A 27388-nucleotide genomic window follows, 5' to 3' on the forward strand; every position below is an offset into this window, starting at 1 on the left:
GGAGACTTAAGACAGCACTGCACTAAAACAAACAACAGGGTAACGCATCAGCAGCCCAAAACTGAACTGGTTACCTCATATGGTTCCTGAAATGGCGGGCCAAAGGCAAGGCATCGGGGGGAGTGGAATGGGGGAAGACTAAAAGGCAGATCAGTTCCTGTTCTCCTTATCTAACGCACACTATCACCCTTAGACCCCTTTTCATTAAGTACCCAGTGTAAGAGCCAGCTGTCTACCATCACCATACGGCATCATGGGGGACGTAGCGAACAGCTCGGTTGAGTTTATCCCCAAGAAGAAGCGAGGCAGTGGTGCAGGTGGAGGCGGAGAGGGGACCAATCATGCTGGAGATTTCGGGGCCACCCTGGCTGACCTCCGGGACCTCATGGAGCTTAGGGGCCCCGAGGCAATGCAGAGGATCGAGGAGAGCTACGACAGCACCGATGGCCTCTGTCAGAGACTGAAGACATCACCCACCGAAGGTGAGCAGTACAACTCTCTGTGGGTGTAGAGAAGGTAGAGAACTTTTCAGAAATGTTCAGGAACTTTACCTCTATCTAGTTATCTCTATCTCCTCTTTACCACCTCTGCACAGAACCGTTTCTCTGCAGTTGAGTTTGAGATATTCACTTGAGCTAGTTTTCATGTCAAGTTCTCTGTGACACATATTAAATAGTTTTACATGGCAACAACATAAGATGACACTGATGGTTTAAAGAAAAGGCATTTGTGGAGCATTTTGGTCTGGAAGTCGGATGTTGTTGGATTTGCACTCTGGTAGCTCCAGTGCTCCAGCATCTCCACTGGTTCTACAAGGTCAAGAGGTCAGTTTTGTGAAACACATGCAGATTATGTTCATTAAGTGCCATATCTGTATTGTTAAAAGCTTTGCATAACATTCATGATAGATGATAAATCTATACTATATGTCATGCTACTGTCAAGGTCCCCATAATAGTCTTCAGGTCCAAGCTGGCCTCAGTGTCTCAAAGACAGCCCAAACAGGGGCTCATGCAGTCATTTGGCTCCTGTGTTCACCTTTTCACTCTCTCCATCTCTCTGCAGTCTCCCTTTGTGTGAGGCATCAGTTTGCAGTCCCTAACTGTCCACACATGCTCTCATGTCATGTTGCTAAGCTACAGAAGCGGCAGTGATCTGGTGGGTGTGAGAAATAGAGGCAGACACGTCCTCTTGTTCATCAATGAAGCCCACAGTCAAATCCAGACTGTTGGAGAAGACTTCCAATTGAAACAGAGTCTGTAGGGACATATCACATTTCAGTATTGGATTCTCCAAGCAGGGATATATTAAAATTAGTGTTTATCAACCTAAAATTAGGCTACTGGAAAGAAACAGATATTGTAGTTAAGATGTTGAATTTGTAAATGATGGTGTATTTATAGCATTTATGGTATAATACATATGCATTCATATTCACAGCCACATTTTTAATTCGTCTGATAAGTGTGTTTCAAGATTAAAAAAATAAGTAAGACAAAAGTTGGGATTTGTCACAAATCAAATAAATGTATTCTTACTTTTTTTTAAGTTGTTGTGAGGAATAAGATTCATCCTGTTAAAGTGAGATATTATTTTCAGAATCAAATTAGGTAAACTATTGAATGAATATGAGGATATACAGTTTGATTAAAGAAATGCAAGACCAATTTGTGCATGAACCTATATTACCATGGCAACTGCTAGCAAATGATGTGAATGAGTAATACTTAAAGGTGGCATCTTGGCGAGAAATTGCCTGTTTTTTTTTGTTTGTGGTCTTATTTTTCATAATGTTAGTTTCTTTGTTTATTTCTTAATTTTTAAGTATTTTTACTTTTTTCGGGTTATTCATAGTTAAGTAGGTTAGTCCTCTTTGAGTATGCCTTAAATGACAATACCTGTACATATTTATATCCACATATGCCACATATCATGAAGTATTTTAGAGACGGCATTAATCATGCATTTATGAGAGGCTTGGGTAAGGTAAATTATGTGATGTGTGTGTGAGGTATGCGTACATGAGTGTCAGAGAGAGAGAGAGAGAGGGAGAGAGAAAGAGAGAGAGAGAGAGAGAGAGAGAGAGAGAGAGGCAGCAAGAACGGGAAAGAAAGAGAGAGGGAGAGAGAGATTGCCACAGCCAGCAGCAGGCGGTTAGGATTGGCAGGGGACAACATGAGAAGTGTGTGACAGTCTGCCTGAGCGGCACTGCCAAGGCTCCCACCCCAGAGAGAGGCAAACACACGCTGACTCCGCCATCTGCCCCGGGCCCCCCCCACTCCAGCACAGAGCCGAGCCGCACCTTTGTCAGCGTTAGCACTCTTTTCACTCAACTGATCCTCGTGATGAATGAACATGGCCGAGAACCATCAGTAAAATGAAAGCTACCCCAAGCTGTCCGACCCACTGGCCGTCTCTCTGTCGAATGAAATTAAATGGCAGATTTATCGACATTGTGGAAGTGCAGGGAAGTTCTTGGGTGACATTCTGTTTGAATGGTGGCATTTATTTATACAGCGTGTCAGGAGATGTCAAGGTTCTGTTTTCAGCACTTCATGTTTGCTTGATGCAGAAGGGTTTTATGCCAATAAAATAGCACCTTGTTGTGTGTTTTATTTAAATACATGAGTGAATGAACAGTTACTATTTTCAAAAGATCTTACCAGTGCCATTAATATGTTTATTAAGTATACTATCCAGTTTACAGAAGAGGAGAACTTATCAATTAATTAATGAATTGTCTTCAAATTCATACGACAATGCTTTTATTACAATTTACAGTTTGGTGATGTCCCCATCTGTGCATGTGACATGACTGTGGTCTTCTCCTGCCTGAAAGGTCTGTCGGATAATGCTGCGGACCTGGAGAAGCGCAAGGAGGTGTTTGGGCAGAACTTCATCCCCCCCAAACAGGCCAAGTCCTTCCTGGAGCTGGTGTGGGAGGCTCTGCAGGACGTCACCCTCATCATCCTGGAGATTGCTGCACTGGTCTCCCTAGGCTTGTCCTTCTATCAGCCACCCGGTGATGACACTGAAGGTGAGGGGAAGGAGAGATAGAGAACGAGAGATGGAGAGCTATAGAGACTTGGAGGGAGAAAAAGAGAGAGGTGGACAGAGAGAGATGGAGGATTGATGCAGAGAAAGAGAATGACACAGAAGGAAAGGGGGAGAGAAAAAGGCAGAGAAAGAGAGACAGAACAAAGGGTGAGGAGGATTAAGAAAGTGATGGAAAGGAAAGGGTGAACAGGGGAGCTCTGAATAACCTGTGCAGAGGAGCGAGTGCTGGGAAGAGCATCGAGATAAGGCCAGGATAAAGTAGGGAGAGAACAGGCCAGCACACTGTGTGAGGATTACTGCTATCATCTCCTCCAGCCTCGGACTCTAGCAGGACCCAGGTCCAAAGGAGGGTGGTGCATAGAGAGAGAGAGAGAGAGAGAGAGAGAGAGCGAGAGAGAAGGAGTACGAGAGTGTTGGATAAAGAAGGAGTACTGAAAAGACAGATTGATAGAGTTAGAGAATGTATTTAGAGGAGAGGGTGCAGTGGTAAAAGACACAGACTTTGGCAAAGCAGCAGGCTTAACCCTAACCCTGTCTTAACCCTAAGCTCTACCTATGGAGCTCATACTGAGACCAGAGGAGAAAGAGGCTATGTGGAAGTAGCCGGAATCATGCTGTAGGGTTCATTTAATGGAAGTATGATTGGACAGGAGTGAGGGCAGGCAGGAATCAGGAGTGCTCTCACCACAGATGTACCATCACATGTATGCCTGCCTCTCTCCCTCACCATCGCTCCCGTCAGCCTGTGGGAATGTTGCGGCCGGTGCAGAGGACGAGGGCGAGGCTGAGGCGGGCTGGATCGAGGGGGCGGCCATCTTGCTGTCCGTGGTGTGCGTGGTGCTGGTGACGGCCTTCAATGACTGGAGCAAGGAGAAGCAGTTCCGCGGGCTGCAGAGCCGCATAGAGCAGGAGCAACGCTTCGCCGTGGTGCGCAACGGGACCGTCATCCAGATCCCCGTGGCCGAGCTGGTGGTGGGAGATGTGGCCCAGGTCAAATACGGTCAGTCCTGCCCTGTCAATCAACTTCTGTTTGTTTTGTTTTTTTGTATGATCATATATGTGGTTTGGAGTATGTGATAATATGAGAATAAAATAAAAGTACATCTTACTTCTGTAATCAACTGAATGAATGTGTCTGCTCTGAAAAGGACACCTCTAAACTGGCTTGTGCATGCAGAGAAGTGCAGACTCATTTCTCATTCTCTCATATTTCTACTCTAGGTGATCTCCTGCCAGCCGACGGAATACTGATCCAGGGTAATGACCTGAAGATCGATGAGAGCTCGCTGACTGGAGAGTCTGATCATGTCCGCAAAGCTGTTGACAAGGACCCCACGTTGCTGTCAGGTAGGATGTTAAAGAGGAAGAGTACAAAGAAAATGTAAAATAAGTGCTGTGTGTGTGTGTGTGTGTGTGTGTGTGTGAGTGTGTGTGTGTGTGTGTGTGTGTGTGTGTGTGTGAGAGAGTGTGAGAGAGTGTGAGTGAGTGTGTGAGTGTGTGAGTGTGTGAGTGTGTGAGTGAGTGAGTGTGTGTGTGTGTGTGTGTGCGTGTGCGTGTGCGTGTGCGTGTGCGTGTGCGTGTGCGTGTGCGTGTGCGTGTGCGTGTGAGTGTGCGTGTGAGTGTGAGTGTGTGTGTTTGTCTGGTCCGGTGTGTGCACATTTGCATAATTAGGTATGCATGTGTATTTAGATGTGTACATAAGATTTATTTAAATTAGGATATTCATGTTGTGGGTGACTCATTAGCCTAGACCTGTGCTCTGTATTTGTGTCTGTGTGTTATGTGAAGTATCAGTGTATGTATTGTATCCATGTATATTTGTGTTGTATGCCGTTCTAAAGCCTTAGATTAACATAGCCTGAGCCTGTTTGTGTTGGGTACCTTCATTGTGTTCATGGGGATTAAGGCAGACTGGTTTGGGCTTTTAGGCCTGAGAGTTGCTTTGAAACAGTTATCAATTTCTTCAATCAGTGGAGGGAACAGAAATGATGATTAAAACACTAAGAGAATTATCAGATAATTAACTGTCAGCTAATGCACATACTGTATTTTGAGCATATAACATACATTGAATTCTAAGAAACTATAAATCACAAGATCCCCATCCTAATGAAAGAGAGAAAGAAAAAATGATGTGAATGGAAAAAAATCTGCAGAGTGGGGGACAGTTTGTCTTGCTGGAGTAGACCATGTAATGATAATGATTACCATAAATTTCATTATGAGGAAACAGGTGGTTATCTGGGAGTTAAATTGCTTTTCCTAGCACAGAATGCTAATTGGCTCAAATGCATTTGGGGCCATATATTATTCCTGATAGACCAACACTTGTCATGAGCTTTCCATTTTGAATTATCATTACTGTGCAAATAAGCAAGTGAATGTGACCCTGTTATGTCATTGAATAAGCCATAAATGATGACCATCCTTTAGTATCAGTAAGTGACAAGATCTTGTAAGGGAATTAATCTTGATGTCCATCTAAACTGCGTATTGGCCCTTAAGAAAGCTTTGCAAAGACAGATTGCACTTTAGGTTTGTTTATTCAATCAATGCATTTGCAGGACCCACACAGCACAAGCGTAAATATAGGGATGTCCTTTGTTTGCAGGCTTGAAATCACTGCAGCAGCTCTCTCATGAAACAAGAGCCAGCTCTCATGTGAGACAAACACATATAGTACGCAGAAATGTGTTTTTACGGTGGACCATTTTCCCTCTGTCTACTTGTGACCGTCGATAGCGTGAGAGCGAGGTGGAGCTAGTCATTATCCAGGGATATGTGTATGAAAAGCTACAAATGTTTAAATAAGCAAGCAGCCATTTTCTAAAAGCACTAAACTTCATGTGCTCCGTGCTCATTATTCCTTCAGAAGCCAGACATGATCCCTCAAATATTACCTGGATTCTTTGTTGTTGGCAAAGTACTATGTCCCTTTTTTCCCTGCTCCCTCGTCCCCGTTTTTCATCCGTTTAAAAAAATATTTCTGTGGCAGGTGGCTCTTCCGAGACTAAGCCCGTAAATATGACGTGTGTGTGTGTGTGTGTGTGTGTGTGTGTGTGTGTGTGTGTGTGTGTGACGTGTGTGTGTGTGTGTGTGTGTGTGTGTGTGTGTGGGGTGTGTGTGTGGCATGTGTGATCCGGTGATGAAGGAGCCGTCACAGTGAATGCTGTGTCTGGTGTGTCACTATGTCTCTCGGTGGCCGGTGGAAAATCTCATTGCCTCGGCCTCTGCTCTCTGACTGACTGACTCCACCCCTCTCCCCAGTGCATGATAATGGGTAATCAGATTCTAACCCCCACCCGTCCATAACCCCGCCCCACCTCACACTCACTCTCTCTGACACACACGCACACACACACACACACACACACACACACACACACACACACACACACACACACACACACACACACACACACACACACATGCACTCATACACATACCCCTCCCCATTTTGGTTGTCTGTGGAGCAGGTCACTGCTGCATTAAGCCCACGAGGGACCCTTGCTCATCCCTTTAATGACAGCCACAATGAAAAACTCAATTTGTCCTTAGTCTGCGCTGCACTGGTTTAATTGACTGGTCACTGGTGTGTCATGGTGCAGCAAAAAAGGAACACAGTACACAAATACAGGAACAGATAACTTGGTGTTTGGATTCGCTTACAGAAAGTTGTAGTTTGTTGTCGAATTAGATAACATTTAATTACAACAACACATCACATATCACCCGAGAACTGTGTATGTGATATAAACCTACTGGTGGTGTTTTAATTTAAATGCCTTTGTGAAGACTCAGAGGCGTGTACCCAGCCTGCAGCCAGCAGTCGCGGTATTTTTCCTGCCCTTGATATGTCCCTGGCAAACGTCCACAAAAAAATCCCCCGTTGCCCTGGCCTGGTCACGTGGCCCTTGAAAGGTTCTTGAATTCACATTGATCTCTGCCGGTTCAAATTCTCCCATTTCCTCTGCAGCCAAATGAATGGGAGAGAGAGAGAGAGAAAGAGAGAGATAGATGTAGAGAGAGATCGAGATAGATAGATAAAGAGAGAGCGAGAGAGAGGGAGAGAGAGAAAGAGAGAAAGAGAGAGAGAGAGAGCAGCAAACTCGTGTGCTTGGTCCGGAGCAGCGTTTTCACTGTCATGTCCCATTCTCTAGCATTCGCTCAACACGGGTTGCCTTAATTAATTAAACCACAAAGGAGCTTTCTAGCACACGGTTAATTAGATTACATGCTAATAGGACTGGCCAGAGAGAGGAGGGATTTTTTTTCATTATCTGAGAAGCCCAATCAGGACGCTGCAAAATACATTATAGAGCTAGATGCATATCAGTTTGTCATTCATTGGAAATAATAACAGGGTGTAATCCTGTGTGTAACAACTTTAACTTACTTATATTGTCCTGTGACAATTGTTGACAGTCGTTTGTGTACTTACTTTCATTTTTGGATGGAAGCTGTGTTTTGGTATATGAAATGTATAATTAATAATGTCTACCTTATACTCTGTTAATTTATGCATCCATTATGCATGTTTGTACAAACAGTATGATTCTGTGTATCTGTAGGCACTCACGTTATGGAAGGATCCGGAAGGATGGTGGTCACTGCGGTGGGGGTGAACTCTCAAACAGGCATCATTTTCACTCTCCTGGGTGCAGGGGAAGGAGAAGAGGAGAAAAAAGAGCCCAAGAAAGGTAACATCAAATGGGGAAAGCTAGTGAGGCAGGCCTGGTGCGTAATACCTGTATACCATGTAGAATAAGCATACTGGCTCACAAATTATAACCTCCACCATTAGAAATCCTTTGCCTCTCCACAGTCCCCAGCTCTCACAGCTTATTGAATGATTTCAAATTCTTCCACATGTCTATTGAAGTGCTAATGTGCATGTCTGTGATTTAGACTTGTGAGGCGCCATTGTATGTGGAAATATACTAGGCTATTTACACAACAAGGACTGATGCGAGACAAGATCTATCGCTTTTCAGCTTCTCTCTCTCTCTCAGTTGTCTTGACGGAGGGAGAAGATGGCTGCTGAATAATTTGTGCCAGAGAGAACCACAGCCCCACTGCAGCATATAAATCTCAATTATTGAGAAAGGGGAAAAAAAGGGCGCAGACAGCACATGGCAACCAGATATTGTACAAGCAAGACTCTAAGTGCTTAGAAAACACACATTATAGCCTCAATAATATTTAGAAGCAATACCAAGAAGTACCACTGCATTCAGAAGAATGATGTATGATAATGATGTATAAGAATGGTTAAGGGATATTATTTGCCATATAACATGACTGACATGATTGTTGATCATACTTCTAAGTGTTGGATTTCAGTTCGAGGACTGATGTGTTGCACCAATGACACAATGGGGTTGATTTCCATTGAAGAAGTGCCAAAGATATTCATGTAATGTTCTACATGTCATTATGGATATATGTATGTATCTGTGGACTGTGAGTGTGAAAGTAAATCAGGCAGCACAGCATCTAGCGTGTTGTACTACAGTCACTCATTCATTTTTAGTCATTCTTCAGTCATGTTGGTTTTCTTTACTTTTGTGTTTTTTTTTTTTTTTCTTTTTAGAAAATAATTTATTTGTTCATCCTTCTTATTCTTGTTATTATTTTGTTAAAAAGAATGTCATCGCCCCTCTTGTATCTCCCACCTCCCCCCAAACTTCCAACCCCTTCAGAGGGCACTAATAGCTCATCTGGGCTGCATCCCCCTGCAGTCGAAGCCAAACAGATGACCATCACCAATGGTACGTGATGCCTTCACCAGGGGCTCCGTGTGCTACTGTAGGATAGTCTCTGTCCAGAATTAGTCCATAGATCTTCTTTGGGAGTATGGTGGGCGCCACTCACTCTTCTCTAAATGCTAAATGCTAAGTGTAGGCTACACCACGCAGTTCATACCTGTTCATACTCATCTGTGATGTGACACTGCACCAGTCTTTCTCACCTTTTCCTCATTTTGCCCTGTGGTGGTAGCTGTCTGACACTTTCCTCTTCTCCCCTTCCTTCCGTCCTGCCTTCCTGCCTTCCTGCCTTCCTTCCTTCCGCAGTGTTACTTTGTAGTTCTTGAAATATCCCTTCAAAAGATCATAATTCCATGTAATTCACACACACAACTTCATGTTTCTGATTGTAGGAAAGCAAGATGGGACCCTGGAAAACAACCCCAATAAAGGTAATAATGATAATAACAATAATAACAACAACAACAAAAAACAATAATAATAAGAGCCAAATTCATGATTTCATCTGATTATAATAATTTAGTTAAAAAAGATTAAAAAGGGTATCTGAAGAAAAATAATTTCATTAGGATTTGAAAGAATGTTTAGGTTAAAATATATAATTTAGTATTGTATTTAAAAGCTGAATAACTTGTCAGAATGTAAGCTTCCAATAAGATGACGTTACATCAGTTCAATACCTGCGTATGGAACTTTTAGTTTAGATTTGAGCTCATAGATGTAGGAAGCGAAGTGACCGTCTGAACTTGTAACTCTACGTTTTGTAGTAAACATTTTTTATTGAAGTTTTACTTGTCTCACTCGTGTGTCAATTAATAGTTTCTAAGACTGAACTCAAAATTGTGGTACAGAAGACTCAGAATCAGACGGCGTGCCACTACAATAATAACATATACTTCTTCACTACCTCAGTTTGCAAATATAGGTTGAGGAATAACCATAGAATACCATGGTATGGTACATTTACTTTTACATTTATTCATTTTGCAGACTTATGTAGACTTAGTAATATGAAGCTGGCTTTGATGGGTACAATTACAGAGGATTAAAGCTGGAAATATTTCCATTCTTATTCTACCTACCTGCTGAGTAACTTTGTGACACACCCTGCTTCAGCCAAGAAACAGGATGAAGCCGTCGCCATGGAGATGCAACCTCTGAAAAGTGCAGAGGGCGGAGAGGTGGAGGAGAAAGAGAAGAAGAAAGCACATGTGTCCAAGAAGGAGAAGTCTGTGCTTCAGGGCAAACTGACTAAGCTGGCGGTGCAGATTGGGAAAGCAGGCAAGAAACCCACTCTCACACTTACCCTGATTATACCCTTAATGCTGGTGTACAGCACTTCACCGTGTGAAGGGACGGAACATGGTGTTCCTATGCAGCCCTGATCTGACCTATAATGCTTTTCCGTGTCCTGTCAGTGCTATGCAAAGTTACAAAAGCTCAAAGGACATGTCAGAGGGATAAAAATAATGTGTTTTTGGAACATTGAAGCCTGTAAATCTATTCTAGTGGACCCCCAAAAGTTAGCATAAGAGGTCCTCTCTAAATAATTAACGTTATAACAGTGACTGAAAAACTAATCTTCACTATTTTATGAAATGCGGATTATTAGAGAACATGGTCATTTGTTAATGGTGGACATATTTTTGGATTATTTTCATGCATTATATTCATTGAAGGCCCGTAAGCCTTTGTTGTTTACGTAAAAGTTTCCTGCTTGTGCCTTTTGTTTTTTGTTTTCCTTTTAATGTATATCAGCATGTCTTTTAATGTATATTAACTATGTCTTTTCCTTACTCAGGGCTGGTGATGTCGGCCATCACGGTCATCATCCTGGTGATGTTCTTTGTGATTGAAACGTTTGTGGTCCAGGGCCGCGAGTGGAAGACAGAGTGCACCCCGGTGTACGTTCAGTATTTCGTCAAGTTCTTCATCATCGGTGTGACTGTGCTGGTGGTGGCTGTTCCTGAGGGTCTGCCCCTGGCCGTCACCATCTCGCTGGCCTACTCCGTCAAGGTGAGCACTCAGACAGCCGTGATTTAAAACCTCTGCTGGTGTTGTGCTACTATTTCCAGAGGCCTGTTGATTTATGGGGACAAAGCCTGTATTGCATGGATGGGCTGTCTGCTTGGGTCAGGTGCCGATTACAGGTGCATTTGGAGAAGTGTGTGAAATAACCCACTCTAGATGAAATGAAAAAAAAAATATCCAAAACATTTTCACCTAAATGTACTGTCATATAGAGCCACCTGGTGTTGATATATTGGCCTTGTAGATGTTATCTATTAAAAGGTCTTCAACAGAATTTGATGCAGGAAGTACGTTATTTGAGCCGAATGGATGCAATATGACCTATGTTGCATACATACAATAATGGCTTTGCTGTCTTTCTTTCTAAGTATTTTCTTTCTCTATAATCACATCTTCTCTTTTATACAGAAAATGATGAAGGACAATAACTTGGTTCGCCACTTGGATGCTTGTGAGACTATGGGCAATGCCACAGCCATTTGCTCTGACAAGACCGGGACCCTCACCACCAACCGTATGACGGTGGTCCAGGCTTACCTGGGGGACCAACGCTTCTATGAGGTGCCAGACCCCAATCAGATTAACTCCACGACCTTAGAGCTGATGGTCAGTGCCATTGCTATCAACTGTGCCTACACATCTAAGATCATGGTAAGTAAAGTCTACACAACATCTATAGCGAACATGCTCTTAAGAGATACATAATATTGAAGTATTCTGAATACCATACAGCACAATTTAAAACGAATGTATATAGCACAGGTTTCAAATCTATTTTTGATGTATTTTATAATCCTACACATGGGTAGAGTTGAGAGCCAGCCCACTGTCCAAGTTCAAATCAGTGCAGATAAAAAGAATATGTCATATCAATTTTTTACATATCAATTTTTTACAAATATATATATACACAGATGCTCTTTTTTTTTAAATCTCTCTTCCTGTTTTGTAACACAAATGTGTGTCTTAATGCCCTCCCCCAGGCGGCCGATCAGGAGGGTGGTCTGCCCAAGCAGGTGGGCAATAAGACTGAGTGTTCCCTGCTGGGCTTCGTGCTGGACCTGAAGAGAGACTATGGCCCAGTGCGGGAGCAGGTTCCAGAGGACAAGCTCTACAAGGTCTACACCTTTAACTCCGTCCGCAAGTCCATGAGCACCGTCATCCAGCTGCCCGATGGATCCTTCCGTCTCTACAGCAAAGGAGCCTCCGAGATCCTGCTGAAAAAGTGAGTCAGTCACTCAATACTGGACACCACAAACCACTAACTTAAAGGTTTACGTTCTGAACTATAGCATGTGGTGTACATATTCTGTAGATTTGTATTTTGGTATTATCAGTGTACAAATCTTTAATTATGTTTGAGCTATGGACATGTGTGCAATATTGAACAACAGTATGAATGAGACACTCTCATTATATTGTTTAATTTAACACACTTAATTAAATTCTGTGCATTCACCGACAAAGAAGACAGTCTAATATTATGGACAGCTTTCTGTGTTAGATGTGGACAAACCACAGACTCAGACAGCTTGTTAAACTTTGTGAAGTTGTGATTAGACTTTGCTATATATTGCATCTTCCTTTCATTATATTCTCATTCCCTCTCCTCTTCTCAGATGCACCTCCATCTTGGGGGGTGGGGGAGAGGCGCGTGCCTTCCGGCCGCGGGACCGGGATGATATGGTGAAGAACGTGATCGAGCCCATGGCCTGCGATGGTCTGCGTACCATCTGCGTGGCCTACAGGGACCTGCCAGCCAGCCCAGAGCCAGACTGGGACAATGAGACAGACATCATCACCAACCTTATCTGCATCACCGTGGTCGGCATCGAGGATCCAGTCCGCCCTGAGGTACGGTACCATTTAAGGACACAAACTGAAACATGTAATTAATAGCAGATAGTATGTAGATAGTAGATAGTATGCACTCTAACTACAGTATACAGTTTCATGTTCTGCTTAACTGAAAAACTGTATAAAATGTTAATAGAAATACAAAGAATATTTTATGAAATATAAAGAATAGCATGCAACCACTTAAATTCCTATTTGGCATTAAGGATCCTATTTGACCTCAGGCACATGGAAAGCTTTTCAGAAGACTATGTGAGTGTGAATGGCAATGAGCAGTTCTGTTCATGATGTGCGCGTGTTGAAGTAAATCAGGGTCAGGGTTAGTCATACAGATAAAGATGTATAATGGTATGCAAATGGATTTGTATATGTATGTCTATGTATTTGATGTGTAAATATATGTGCATAATATGCTAGTATGTCATAGCCTTTCAAACTTATTCAAGGACTCTATACAAATAATAGCGGATAATATATGACCTGAAAATTGCAAGGTGAATCCAGTGGTCACTGCATTATGATGTGCGTTCACCCTTCCATTCGCTCAGGTTCCAGATGCCATTAAGGCATGCCAGAGGGCTGGCATCACAGTGCGCATGGTGACAGGAGACAACATCAACACAGCACGCGCCATAGCTGCCAAGTGTGGCATCATCCAACCTGGAGATGACTTCCTCTGCATAGACGGCAAAGAATTCAACCGACGAATCAGAAACGAGAAAGGAGAGGTACGCCATGCAGTTCAACACTGGACCTCTTTGGTTTGGCTGGAGTGGTTCAGGCCACACCCTTATTTCATAAAGAAATACAAATGAAATGTTTTTTCATCACTTAGCTTACATTTCTGAGACTTAAGCTCAAGGGTGTGCTGTGTGTATAATCACTCTATTTTGCCTGTATTTTGTCAACAGATTGAACAGGAGAGAATTGACAAGGTTTGGCCCAAACTCCGAGTACTGGCCAGATCTTCCCCCACTGACAAACACACATTGGTCAAAGGTTGGTCAAAGTGTTTCTTTTTCCCAAAAGGTTTTTAAAAATTTATGAAAGATGAAATATAATTTACTCTGCAATTTTATATTGATTTGCTGAAACATAAAACGTGTAGTGAGTTCAGAGGGCAGTCTATCGGTCCATATTTGTGTATGTTGAAATGGTTTACAGTTCGTCAGTTTTCACAATGGTGTGCTCTTTTTGTGCAGGCATCATAGACAGCACTGTAACGGAACAACGGCAGGTTGTTGCTGTAACAGGAGACGGAACCAATGATGGGCCTGCACTTAAGAAGGCTGATGTTGGCTTTGCAATGGTAAATAAAGCCTGTCTGCTCGTGTCATTACATACTCCTGGCTTAAAGGAGGCTTTACAGAGAGAGGCTGTCTATTTATTTATAAACCTCCATTGAACTGAATATTTTGCTTTGTATTAAGGATGTTCAACTCTAAATGGTAGGCGGTATAGCATTACTAAGCTAATGGGGTTGAGTATCAAGGAACACAAATAATGAGAAATGTATAACTTCCCTGCATAGTGTGTCACTTTGGATTAAAAGCATCTGTTGAAAATGATATTACCCTTTATGCCATGTGAATGTTTTGGTTCAAAATATGTTGCAGAACTCTTTAAAATGTCCTTAAATCTGACCACTTACTCTGCAAGACTTCTTGAACCCATCTTATATCCCACCTTGTCTTTTTTACTGTTCCTTTTTGTCAGGGTATTGCCGGCACTGATGTGGCAAAGGAAGCCTCAGACATCATCCTGACAGACGATAACTTCTCCAGCATCGTGAAGGCGGTGATGTGGGGGCGTAACGTCTACGACAGCATCTCCAAATTCCTGCAGTTCCAGCTCACTGTCAACGTTGTGGCCGTCATCGTTGCTTTCACTGGGGCCTGCATCACACAGGTACCTCCGTAGGAAAGGACTAAATGACCAAAGGAGTACTCCTCAAAAGCAATGTTGGGCTCTGACCATGGGCAATGAGAGAGAGAGAGAGACGGAGAGAGAGAGAAAGAGAGAGGGAGAGAGAGAAAGAGGGAGAGGGAGTGGGAGAGAGAGGGAGAGAGAGAGAGGGTAAGAGTGTTCACAGTGATGAGAGTGTTCAAAACTGTCCTGCTATCATTTAATAATGGCTGTTGCACAGCAGGGCTGTTGGGAGACAAACACAAGGGCAGTGGATGGATAAATCTCATTCCCCAATACTGAGACAAGCAGTAAAGCAATTTTCTTTGGATATTTAGTTTTGCAGTAGGAGCACCTGGCAATGAACCCTTAAATTGTGTCTGACACAATGACAATGAGAGGGTGACCCAAAGCCTAATAACCTTCATTTTATAAAGCCGTATGTTTCTTTTTTATTACACTAAAGTCTGCTATTCAAAAACACAACCATACGTCTCCATTTTGTGGGCTATTAAAATGTCCCCCAAGCAGCAGGCAGTCCACAGAGGAAAAGTGTCCGAAATTGGCCATTTGCTGAGTACTTCTTTGTGTTTGCAGATCTACCAATCATTTCACCTATAGTCGTTTCCGTCACTGCAGCTCAGACTCATGAGCATGGTGCTAGCAACAGTAATAGCCTAGTTTACCACAGCAGACAGACACAGGTGAATTATATAGCTTCACTGCACTGGAAATCATACAGTAATAAAACCTGCTGCCAAATGACTTTATATTGCTGTGTATCTTTTGCCAGCTCTCACTCTGAAGGCTGATATGGAGTTATTATTATTATATATTATTATTTGTTGCCATTATTATTATTATTATTATTATTATTATTATTATTATTATAACGTAGATATCTGTTCAGTGATGCCTCTCATGAAATTGCGCTCAATCTGCATTTACTGCCCTTTTCTCCCTCAGTCTTTCTTTTTTATCTCTCTCTAGCTGTCCCTCGCTCGCCTCAGTAGCTCTCCTCTTGGTTGAGGACCTGCCACTTAAATCAATACAGTGTGATTGTGGGGCTATTGTGTGTCTATGAATAAATAAAGCCATTCAGATTGTTCAGCAGGTGTCTGTTTAATCACAGTCACACACACCACACACTTCCTCAGGGGCCCACTCTAATTCCCCACACAGATGGGCTCAGGCCTTAACATGGACAGATGGGCTCAGGCCTTAACATGGGCAGATGGGCTCAGGCCTTAACATGGGACAGATGGGCTCAGGCCTTAACATGGGGCATGTGCACTGGGCTCAGGCCTTAACATGGGCAGATGGGCTCAGGCCTTAACATTGGGCAGATGGGCTCAGGCCTTAACATGGGGCATGTGCACTGGGCTCAGGCCTTAACATGGGCAGATGGGCTCAGGCCTTAACATGGGGCAGATGGGCTCAGGCCTTAACATGGGACAGATGGGCTCAGGTCTTAACATGGGCAGATGGGCTCAGGCCTTAACATGGGGCAGATGGGCTCAGGCCTTAACATGGGGCAGATGGGCTCAGGCCTTAACATGAGGCATGTGCACTGGGCTCAGGCCTTAACATGGGGCAGATGGGCTCAGGCCTTAACATGGGGCATGTACACTGGGATCAGGCCTTAACATGGGGCAGATGCACTAGGTGACTTTTCTCACTTATTTGGGAGACAAAGCTTTAATGTGCCATTATTAAAAACTGGTAGATCTCTCTCTCTTTCTCTGTCTTTCCCTCCCTCAGGACTCTCCTCTCAAGGCACTGCAGATGCTCTCTATATATGTGTCTGTCTGTCTGTCTGTCTGTCTGTCTGTCTGTCTGTCTACTTCTCTTTGTAGTCATACTGATGTGTTTATCCCCGGTCGTCCCTCAGGACTCTCCTCTGAAGGCGGTTCAGATGCTGTGGGTGAACCTGATCATGGACACCTTCGCCTCCCTGGCCTTGGCCACGGAGCCGCCCACCGTGTCACTGCTGCTGAGGAAGCCGTACGGCCGCAACAACCCCCTCATCTCCCTCACCATGATGAAGAACATCCTGGGCCACGGCATCTACCAGCTCATCATCATCTTCACTCTGCTCTTCGCAGGTTCGTCAGGTCTGAGGGAGGGCTGAGGTGGAGCAGACGGGGTTGAATATCTGTGGGGTGAAGGGGGTGAGGAGGGTGGGAGGGTGTTTTGCATCAGAAAAACATGCAGTCCACTCAAAAAATAAGAAAACAGCCACTTGACACAGTCAGCCTTGCATCTCAACTGTTATATATACATATATATATCTTGTATATACTGTATATATATATATATATACAGTATATAGCTCTATAAATATAATGTTTCTAAAATCACTGATCATCATGCTCTGTTTTCCATTTCAGGGGAGAAGATTTTCAACATTGACTGCGGGCGTAATGCTCCCCTGCACTCCCCCCCCTCTGAGCACTACACCATCATCTTCAACACCTTCGTCCTCATGCAGCTCTTCAACGAGATCAACGCCCGCAAGATCCATGGCGAGAGGAACGTGTTTGACGGCATGTTCTCCAACCCTATCTTTTGCAGCATAGTATTCGGAACGTTTGCAATGCAGGTGAGTCTTGGCCGCTGCTACGGCATATTTCTTTGCTAACCTCCTATATCCCATTTTCCCATATGGGAAAGGTCTTTAAAAACATATAGGAATCACACTTGCATGATGGATCTGTGATAAGGAGCTTGCATATACATTTCATATTAAAATGGATTGATACCCTTCAACATGCAAGGTAAGTCATATAAAAGTAAAACATGTGTGTACTGTATATGAGAGGGGCCATAATTATGTGTGTTAACACTGTTATCACATAAAACATGTGTGTACTCTATATGAAAGGGGCCATAATTATGTGTGTTAACACACTGTTATGATATAAAACATATGTGTATATGAGAGGGCCCATATTTATGTGTGTTAATGCTGTTATCATATAAAACACGTGTGTCCTGTATATGAGAGGGGTCCAGTTAACACAGTTATGGTGTACAATATATAACAATTAACATATATGAATTTCACAGACTTTTCCCATATTTTGTTGTTAGTAAAGTAATGAAAATGCATGAAAATTATTTAAACTGGTGAATATTTATAAAATATAGTAAACCATTATAAGAATTGTGGGGTAACATTTTTCAGATACAACTTTTATAAGATATCAGAATTACTCATATCCTCTTTTTTACTTGAAAAGTTGCTGTTCTATCTTTTCCCCTCTCAGTTCGTGATCGTGCAGTGGGGAGGGAAGCCGTTCAGCTGTGCTCCCCTGAACGTGGAGCAGTGGCTGTGGTGCCTGTTTGTGGGAGTCGGGGAGCTGCTCTGGGGACAGGTGCTACTCCTCTCCTCCCTCTGGGCTCCTCTCAGACACACACACCTGTGGACCTCATCCTCCTCTTAAACACACACACATGCCTGGGGAGCCCACTCCTCCTCTTAAACACACACACACACACACCTGGGGAGCACACTCCTCCTCTTAAACACACACACACACACACCTGGGGAGCACACCCTCCTCTTAAACACACACACACCTGGGGAGCTCATCCTCCTCTTAAACACACACACACACACACCTGGGGAGCCCACTCCTCCTCTTAAACACACACACACACACACCTGGGGACCTCATCCTCCTCTTAAACACACACACACACACCTGGGGAGCCCACTCCTCCTCTTAAACACTCACACCTGTGGACCTCATCCTCCTCTTAAACACACACACACACCTGTGGACCTCATCCTCCTCTTAAACACACACACACACCTAGGGAGCCCATCCTCCTCTTAAACACACACACACCTGGGGAGCCCACTCCTCCTCTTAAACACACACACACACACCTGGGGAGCTCACTCCTCCTCTTAAACACACACACACCTAGGGAACACACTCCTCCTCTTAAACACACACACACACACCTGTGGACCTCATCCTCCTCTTAAACACACACACACACCTAGGGAGCCCATCCTCCTCTTAAACACACACACACCTGGGGAGCCCACTCCTCCTCTTAAACACACACACACACACCTGTGGACCTCATCCTCCTCTTAAACACACACACACACCTAGGGAGCCCATCCTCCTCTTAAACACACACACACCTGGGGAGCACACTCCTCCTCTTAAACACACACACACCTGGGGAGCTCACTCCTCCTCTTAAACACACACACACACACCTGGGGAGCACACTCCTCCTCTTAAACACACACACACACACCTGGGGAGCTCACTCCTCCTCTTAAACACACACACACCTGGGGAGCCCACTCCTCCTCTTAAACACACACACACCTGGGGAGCTCACTCCTCCTCTTAAGCCACCTGTTAAGTTTAGTTACAGCTCTGCTAGAATCTTCATCTGACTCATTTAGAGAGAGGTAGAGAGACAGCTTCACTCTGCACAGGGTGGGGGATCTCTAGGAGATTGACTAGGTTGTCTTGTGATTGATAGCTGCTTCTGCATCTTCCATGAAGGCCAATCAGTCCCCTCCTGCTACTGTGTTTAGCTTCAACTGTACCAGACAACAGCTAACTTAGTTTTCTGAGACATGTTTTAGTATCAGGCTCACGTGGACATTATCAGTGTGGCAACTAAACTGGAAAGGATGGCAAATCTTCCAGATATGCATTGGGTTGTCCTTTGGTAGACAGCTACCTCTGATTCATCTTGACCCCTCTCCATGACTCCCAGTCATTGTCATTGCTCCAGTGCTCTTGAGGTGCAATATGCCCTGACATAATGACAACATTTAGCCCCAGGTTACGGCCAGGGATATTTGACCAAAAATTCCGCCAAGGTTCATTAGCCTTCATGCCTTGGGGGCTAAGCACTATGCATGTTTGACCAAGACCTTTGGCCTCTGAGCACTACATCTACTTAAGTCATTCTCCATTGTTGATTATCTGTCTCCATGAGCTTGTGAGTTGTGGTGTTCTTTAACTCCGCTGAAATTCTATGCCGCAGGTCATTGCCACAGTGCCCACCGCTCAGCTGAAGTGCCTGAAGGAGGCCGGCCACGGGACAACCAGAGACGAGATTGAGATGGACGAAGACATGGCCGAGGACGAGGAGGAGATCGACCATGCCGAGCGTGAACTTCGCCGTGGGCAGATTCTCTGGTTTAGAGGCCTCAACCGTATTCAGACTCAGGTAGAGTTTATATGTCTTTAACTTTCATCTGCCATTTCAGCAGAGTTGTCTGCTTTTTTAAAAGACTTCTTTCCTACAGCCAGAAAATGCTCTGAATGCACTGAACAAAAGGGCTTATTTCTCAACCAAGATTTGTCACAGTTTTCTGACAGTAATGATTTTGTACAGACTGCCAAATACATTTCCAGTGCTAACCAACCTCAATATGCCTCATTTGTTGATATAAAATAATGATAATAATGTTTTAAATGAAATCTTAACCAGTTCTTTTTTACATTTTAAAACCCTACCACAACCAATCCCCTTTCACTCACCGTTTTGTGTGCCATCATTACATTTCTCTCACTCATTGCATTCACTTCAAAAAATAAAAAAATAAATAAACATTTTAGTACCACCGCACCCCCCCTTTTGCCATCATGCCATTGTCATACTGACATCACAGATATCAACCATGTTATTTTTCACTGACATCAAGGCACTCTATATTTGCTTGCCTGAGGAGAAGAAGCTGCTCCCATAGATGTGTATCTAAGGTCTCCAAAATGGGCGACTGGTAAACAAAAAGGACAATAGTCCTACAGAGACCAAACACTGATGATGCAACAGATACTTCTGATCACTTAATATCACTAAGGCTTCATATATGCCTGCTAAATAACCATATATATGCTAACTTATATTTAAATATTCACAGTGCATACGCACGATGGATTTCCCCAGAACCACAGACATCCACTACAATAAGTAGACCAATCAGTGATTTAAGAACTACTAGAACCCCTTATCCAGGTTTTTAACTGTGGATCAACTTGACTGCTGAGCCCCCCTGTTTCCTCTCTCACATATTGAGACTCATTACGCTGTGTGTGTGTGTGTGTGTGTGTGTGTCCCTCTCTCTCTCTCCTGCAGATGGAGGTAGTGAGTACCTTCAAGAGAAGTGGTTCCTTTCAGGGGCCTGTGCGGCGGCGGTCCTCGGTGCTCAGCCAGCTCCACGAAGTAACCAATATTTCTACCCCCACTCACGTAGTTCTCTCCACTGCCGTTGCCACTGGTGCCCCAGGGAGTGAGTTCCTACTTTGCATTAACAGCACCCTACACTCCAGTTAGCACACCTAGCCACTCTTCAGTTAGGGTCTAATATTAGACACGTACATTGTGCAGTAGGCAAATACATTTATGCATGTGCACACACTCACCTACATCTGTATATTCATATACACAAACGTGGATGAATGTACTTCCGGCTTCTTCACAAGCTGTCTCACACACACACACACACACACACACACACACACACACACACACACACACACACACACACACACACACACACACACACACACACAATCCACCAACATGTGTCCACATCCCAGCCGAGGGAGCGGATTCACACCAGGTGCCTGTTTCATCCTTGTTTTGTCTTTCCATACCAGTTTATTTTTCCTTTTCTAGTTTGAGCTTCATGTTTCCGTTGGCTGTTTTGCACTCTTTTTTTTCTTCCCCCTCTTCCTCTTCCTCCTCTTCACTACCTCATGTTAATCTTAAGCTATTTCTTTGTCTGGCTGCTTCGCTGGGCTTCGGTGCTGCCTGTGATTTGGCTCGCTTTCCTCCTTTTGGTGCCTTGCTCCTTGCTTATTTACTTCAGTTCTGACGGTCCTGAGCTATCTATCACAAAAAAAGACATTGATCCTTCCAAAAGAACCAATACATTCAGTCAAGTTTGTCAATCCCGATGAGAAATTTCCAGAAGGCAAACAACGTTTTAAACTGAGTAAGCTCCACTTTCTCTGTTTGAGAAAGGGATGTTGCAGTCATCCAAACAAAACAGAACACAACAGAACAAGTTTTGTCTTTGTCTTCGTTTTTTAATGGACAAAGAAATTTGAAATGCAGTCTTTTTTATTTCCTTTTTCATTGTAGAGTACTAGTAAACCTTCGAGTATAAGGCCATGAGCATTCTGTTGCATCAACACTAATTCTCTTCCATCCCTCTCCAGGGTCTCCTGGACTTCCTCAAAGAAGCTTCCAGTGTGCCTCACGTTGTGTTGCGAGTGTCCTGTTCAAAATAGAGTCTGTCTTATTTGTTTTATACTGTGTTTTTCTCTGATTATCTGTCTTTTGTGAGCTTGTTTGGTTTGTCTTTCTTGCTTCTTTCTCTCTTTTCCTATTTTTCCTCCTCTTCTCTTTGTAGGCTCTGAATGTCACATAGGGATACATCAGTGTTACTCTGCCATGCTGTTAAATCCTGTTTTTTTTTTTTTTTAATAGTTGTTTATTATTCGTTTAATTGGATTTGGTTGGAGCTACTGAATGCTGTGTTTTTTATTGTTTGTTCTGGTCAATGTGCTGCTGAAATGAGAGGAGATACAGGAGGAGTCAACTTAGAAACGCTCTTGATCAAACTGTCCAATTTCCCCACAGCTGGGAAATACATGAGCATAATTGTGTATAAGACAATGAGCTCCATAACAGGGACGGTGAAATGTGCATACAGAGAGTGCATTACCATGCAAAGGCCTGTACTGCACAGCTGCATGTGTGCATTTAGTGTCAGTCTGGAATGGCATCTTCCAGTGAAATGGAGTATTTTGAAAGCCACCACATGGAGTGCCCCAATACAGGTAATGTACAGCAGGCTTTTGCATGGTAGTTCATCTCTTCTGTATGTGAAGGTAAATGGACACAGGATAGATGTGTTTACATTTCCCCAGCTATCTGCCACCTGGAAATTGTGTTTATTTATTAGACCAACTATTTCTGCTCTTATAGTTAGACACATACTCCTCTAATTTTATCATTCTCTTTTTTTATTTTGATAAATTATAATAATTATGGTATTATTTTTAATACAACCATCAGTAGACATTATATCTATGGAAGTGATTTGGTTCCTCCACTCTTCTTTGTCATCTTCATTTTATATCCTTAAGGTTGTCAGTTCAGTAAAATGTCTCGTCACACTTAAACTGGGACAAATATGCCAGTATATTTGTCTCTCTCTCTCTCTCTCTCTCTCTCTCTCTCTCTCTCTCTCTCTCTCTCTCTCTCTCTCTCTTTCTCGTTCTGTATCTCATCCTCACTGTCTGTCTGCTTTTTCTCTGTCTTCATCATTTCTGTGCTTGTCTATCATCCCAACTCAAAGGGGAATCCTTTCATGTGTATCATGTAATGTGTTTGCCAAACACATAAAACATTCAATGGACAAATGCTAAAAGTAGCTTTGCTCTAAAAAGTCTAAAAATGACACCCACTGAATAGCCCACTTGTAGAATGAGGTATATATCATAGTTACAGTATTGTATGATTATTTAGGTCAGTGTTTTCTTGTTTTATTTTGCCTTTACAACATAATTCAAAATTATATAATGTCACGCATACTTAATATTTCCAATCTTTTTGCCCTTGAGAGAAAGAACAGTAGACTCCATGTCGCAGAAAAGCCTCAATTCATTTTGACATCTCTAAATAAAATGACATTCTGCCTCAGAACTTGGCAAGGTAGATGGTAGGTCTAAGTCAGCTTATTCTGTTGGTATTTGGTAACGTTCACTCTTGTGATGTACATAATCCTTTGTTTGATTGTATGTTTTCCATAAAGCTCCTACAACAACATTGTGAAAGACCAAACATCCATTTAAAAAAATGCTCCTGACCACTGTGCAAGAGAGCATACATCTTGTCCAGCATTTTCATGCATTTTGTACAGTTTGACAGCTGTGGGCCTTATACTCGAAAGTTTACAATGTGCAATCCAAAGCAATGTTGAGGAAAACATTAGGAGGCTATTTTGTTACCAGTGTTTTCCTTATGTTCACAAACTGGCTCCTTGGAAAAACAAATCCACCTAGTTGCTTCAAACTGTTTCTCTGTTTTGGTTTTCCGTCTCATTTTCCTTTCTGAAGGTTTTTAGTCAGGCAGTTGTGTTGCCTCCTATCCATTGCTTGGGTAATTGTGTTGCACATGTACAAACCAGTGAGCAAGCCACCATTGCAAGCCACCTTGCAAACGAATGCAGCAGCACTTGTGTGCATGTCGAAACTCACAATTTATGAATCTGCTTCACTGCAATGAATATATATATCACCAGGACCATCAGACCTGCTCATCACATACTGTAGGCAAAGCCTGACCATGGGCTTCACACCCAGTAACTCCTTCAAATGTCTATCTACCTGCACTGCCCACGGTGCTCGTAAGGCCCTGGTTTTCCTCATGAGTAAACTGAGCATGGCTGTATTTGGCTGATTTGCCAAATTTTAGTAGTGAACAAGAAAAAACAAAGTTAAAAAAAAAAACTGTTTGTGCAAAGAAGCACTGTACATGATTGGGCGGCATCTAAGGAATAAAACGAAAACCACGTGTTGGTACCACGTGTACTGGGGTGCAGTCTTCCCTGGACACACTCCAACTGTGTACCGTACCATCTGTCCGAAACATGGATTTAGATGAATCATCTCGTGTCACACCCTTCTATTACCCTTTTTGGCATACTGGGTGGTTTGTCAGGACCTGCTCAAGAGAATCATTCCTCATGAGGAAAACTTGTGCTCGCTTTTTACATTTTTTTTAAAGTAAAGCATTGCATGCAAATGTTGCATTGCACTCCTGAGACCAAAGCCACAGGGCTCATAAACAGGGAGCGTGATGTTTCTTGGAGCACTTGTCTGTGACCAGCTTTAGTTTTCACTTGTTTCTGACCAGCTTTAGTTTTCAGGAAATGTTACCATATTTAGCTGTCTGGTCTGTTCCACTGCAGTAATCCTCCCAAGACCATTGGTAATAAATCTACCCACGCCCTTCCCTATATATCTAATGGCAGTGTAGACTATTCCACATTTGATCTACTTGGGGCTCAACGTATCAAGCATGCTACCATAACAAATTTACTGAAGTCATTTTTTACTCTGAACAAACACAGAAAACATTGGTTTCTCTACACAGTCCCAGACCTGGTTGTAGATGTAGTGAGGCAATTTACCAAACCATTTGCTCCAGTGCCTCTTTTACAGCAGAAATACTATGCTACTTATTGCAAGGCAGTGCTTCTTTTTACAGCCTCTAAACACAATTAATCATCATGAAACATCCTCGACAGGCAAGAGAGGATAACACAGTTAGGTTGTGAATAGATATCGATTGTCTTGTTAAAGCTTTCTGTTGATTATGTTTGCACTGCATTATCCTGTGCTTGCTTTGCTTAGTGGACTGCTGCATTTTGTCTTAATACGCTCACTGTTGCTTTCATTTGTGTTCTGCTTGTAGCATGTGTGCTAGTGCATCCCTTGAAGGCATATCTGCATTTTAGGCCGGGTGCCTCAATCATGAATGTGCATGATTCTCCCTCTTGTATTTCTTTTGCCACTACCAGTCATTATATTTGATTTTGTGCATATCTGTTCACTTATATTACAGTTCATGCCAAAAAAGATGGATTTATATATGCAAAAATAGCAGAGCATTTTCAGTCATCAGAGTTTATCACTGTGTTGTCTCTTGTGTCTGTCTCTGCCTGTGTGTGTGTGTGTGTGGGGGGGAGTGTTTTATGTGAATTTGTGTTCATTTATCCATTGTTATCGTTGATTTTTATTTGCTCATAAATCATCCATTTTATTGTCTAAAGTATGAACTGACAACTCCAAAAGTTGGTTTAACATTTTTGTTTTCCATTTAGTTTTTCGGTTCCATTTATTTCTCTGTCCTTTGGTTTGTTCCCATGTTTTTCTTTTGGTACATCCAGAAGCACTCCTTGGTTGAGACACATTTGAGAGCTGCATGAGGGAGAGTGTGCCTTGCTAATGAAAGCCAAAGCAATCTGTAATTATTAGGCCTGCATCTCCTATAGGGTAAATATTGGGTCCTTTGACTCCTCAAACTATCCTGCATTAGAGACGGAGTATCTTTATACTGTCGTCACAAGCTTCCCACTCTCTAAGGTAAAACAAGAACGGCTCCAAACTAAACTGTCCTCCGCTTTTCTGTCTCTTCAACACCCCCATCTTGTACTCCCGTCCCTTTTTATTTTGTTGTGTGCTCTGCTCCCCCCTCCTGCCCCTCGCATTGCTCTTTAGATCCGGGTGGTGAATGCCTTCCGTAGCTCCCTCTATGACGGCATGGAGAAGCCAGAGTCCAGGAACTCAATCCACGACTTCATGGCGCATCCTGAGTTTATCATCAACGACTCGGTGAACAGCATCCCTTTGATTGACGAGACAGACATAGACGACGAGTCGGAGCGCACCAACCACAACCATGTGCGCTTGCCTCTGCGTCACGGAGCCCCGCCCTCCCAGCCCCCCCAGCGCCCGCCTCGGTCCCGGCCCCCACCCCGCCCCTACCGACAGCAGAGCCTCCCTGTGACCCTCAACTGCAACAACAATGCCGCCGAGAGCGATGTCTTTCTCACCCCGAAAGATGCAAGAAAATCCGCTGCTTCCCCGATCCCAGCTAGTCCATTGCACAGTTTTGAGACATGTTTATAATTACTTGGGAGGGAGGGAGGGAGGGAAAGAGAAATTCACACTTTAGTTTTAAGTCGGAAAGGCCATGAATGACCTTATCAATGGACAACCAATGGATCTCAAAGAGATGGACCAAGGAGAACTGAACGAAGGCAGTATTATATAACTGAGATAACTGACTTTGACACTACTGAGTTACAGATGTTTCTATCCCCCTCACCTCCTCACCACAACCACCTCTTTTGATCTTCCCTCTTGGTTTCCCAACACCATCATCGATCTCCACTGCTCTTCAACCCTTCAGCTACTTGACCCCGCTGGAGTCAGATGGAGAGAAGAGCTTCAGAGAATGGAGTCAAATGGGGAGGAGAACTCCAGAGAATGGAGTCAGATGGAGAGAAGAGCTCCAGAGAATGGAGCCAGATGGGTAGGAGCGCTCCAGAGAATGGTGTGTGGGGATACAACAGTAGAGTGTCTGAACTGGCAAGGAACATGGACTTCCGAAGGGGTTCAATCATTCCGTGTTTTAATTATTATATTACTGTTCCAGTTATTATTATTATTGTGGTTACTACTGCTAAAATTACAATTGCTACTACAATTACTATTCCAGTTAAGATGCTTTATAAATTAGCTTTATATATCCATATATGTTTGTATGTATGATGTATGTTTGTATGTATGTGTTATCTGTTTGTATGTTGCTGAAATGTAGTTAGCGTCTGTTTTTTCTGTTTGGTTCTTTCTGTTCCCATAACCTTCCTTTCCCACCTGTCCACCTCGCGCTTTTTCTGTGTTTGAGTGTAGTGTATGTCTTTAAACAGGAAAATGAAATAAAAAACATACAAATCAATTAAATAAACACAGGTACATTTAATCACAGTTGATTATATCTCACAAATAAAAAGAGTATATTCATAATACATACAAGTACATAGCAAAGCCTTATTTATGGTTTATGGCAACTGACAGTGTCATTCAAACATCTGTTTGTGAGTGGAAGAAAGAGACTGCAGGTATACAGGTTTTTGACCATTTTTGTAGGTAACTAGTTTTTATAACACCCTCAAATTCATTGTGATGGCATATGGTCCT

At 43.1% G+C, this 27388-nt stretch overlaps 1 protein-coding gene across 2 annotated transcripts; it reads left to right on the plus strand.

Moving 5' to 3' along the window:
- Window positions 1-253: 253 nt before the first annotated feature.
- On the plus strand, window positions 254-26314 carry atp2b3a (ATPase plasma membrane Ca2+ transporting 3a; the record flags this gene model as incomplete). Of its 2 annotated transcripts, none has more annotated exons than XM_080853537.1 (21): window positions 254-482; window positions 2840-3037; window positions 3800-4057; window positions 4279-4404; window positions 7629-7757; window positions 8760-8828; window positions 9218-9256; window positions 9942-10106; window positions 10627-10841; window positions 11265-11507; window positions 11840-12081; window positions 12476-12710; window positions 13262-13441; window positions 13625-13712; window positions 13916-14022; window positions 14430-14621; window positions 16510-16723; window positions 17009-17220; window positions 17888-17995; window positions 19647-19832; window positions 25904-26314. In XM_080853537.1, 21 exons carry the CDS (start codon window positions 254-256, stop codon window positions 26312-26314), a joined length of 3846 nt encoding a protein of 1281 aa, XP_080709663.1. The 2 variants fall into 2 exon arrangements, with proteins under 2 accessions (XP_080709663.1, XP_080709662.1); XM_080853536.1 differs by lacking the exon at window positions 8760-8828 and adding an exon at window positions 20745-20831.
- Window positions 26315-27388: the final 1074 nt, after the last annotated feature.

This window comes from Sprattus sprattus (genome assembly GCF_963457725.1).
Source record: "Sprattus sprattus genome assembly, chromosome: 16".
In the NCBI taxonomy this organism is placed as follows: Eukaryota; Metazoa; Chordata; class Actinopteri; order Clupeiformes; family Clupeidae; genus Sprattus; species Sprattus sprattus.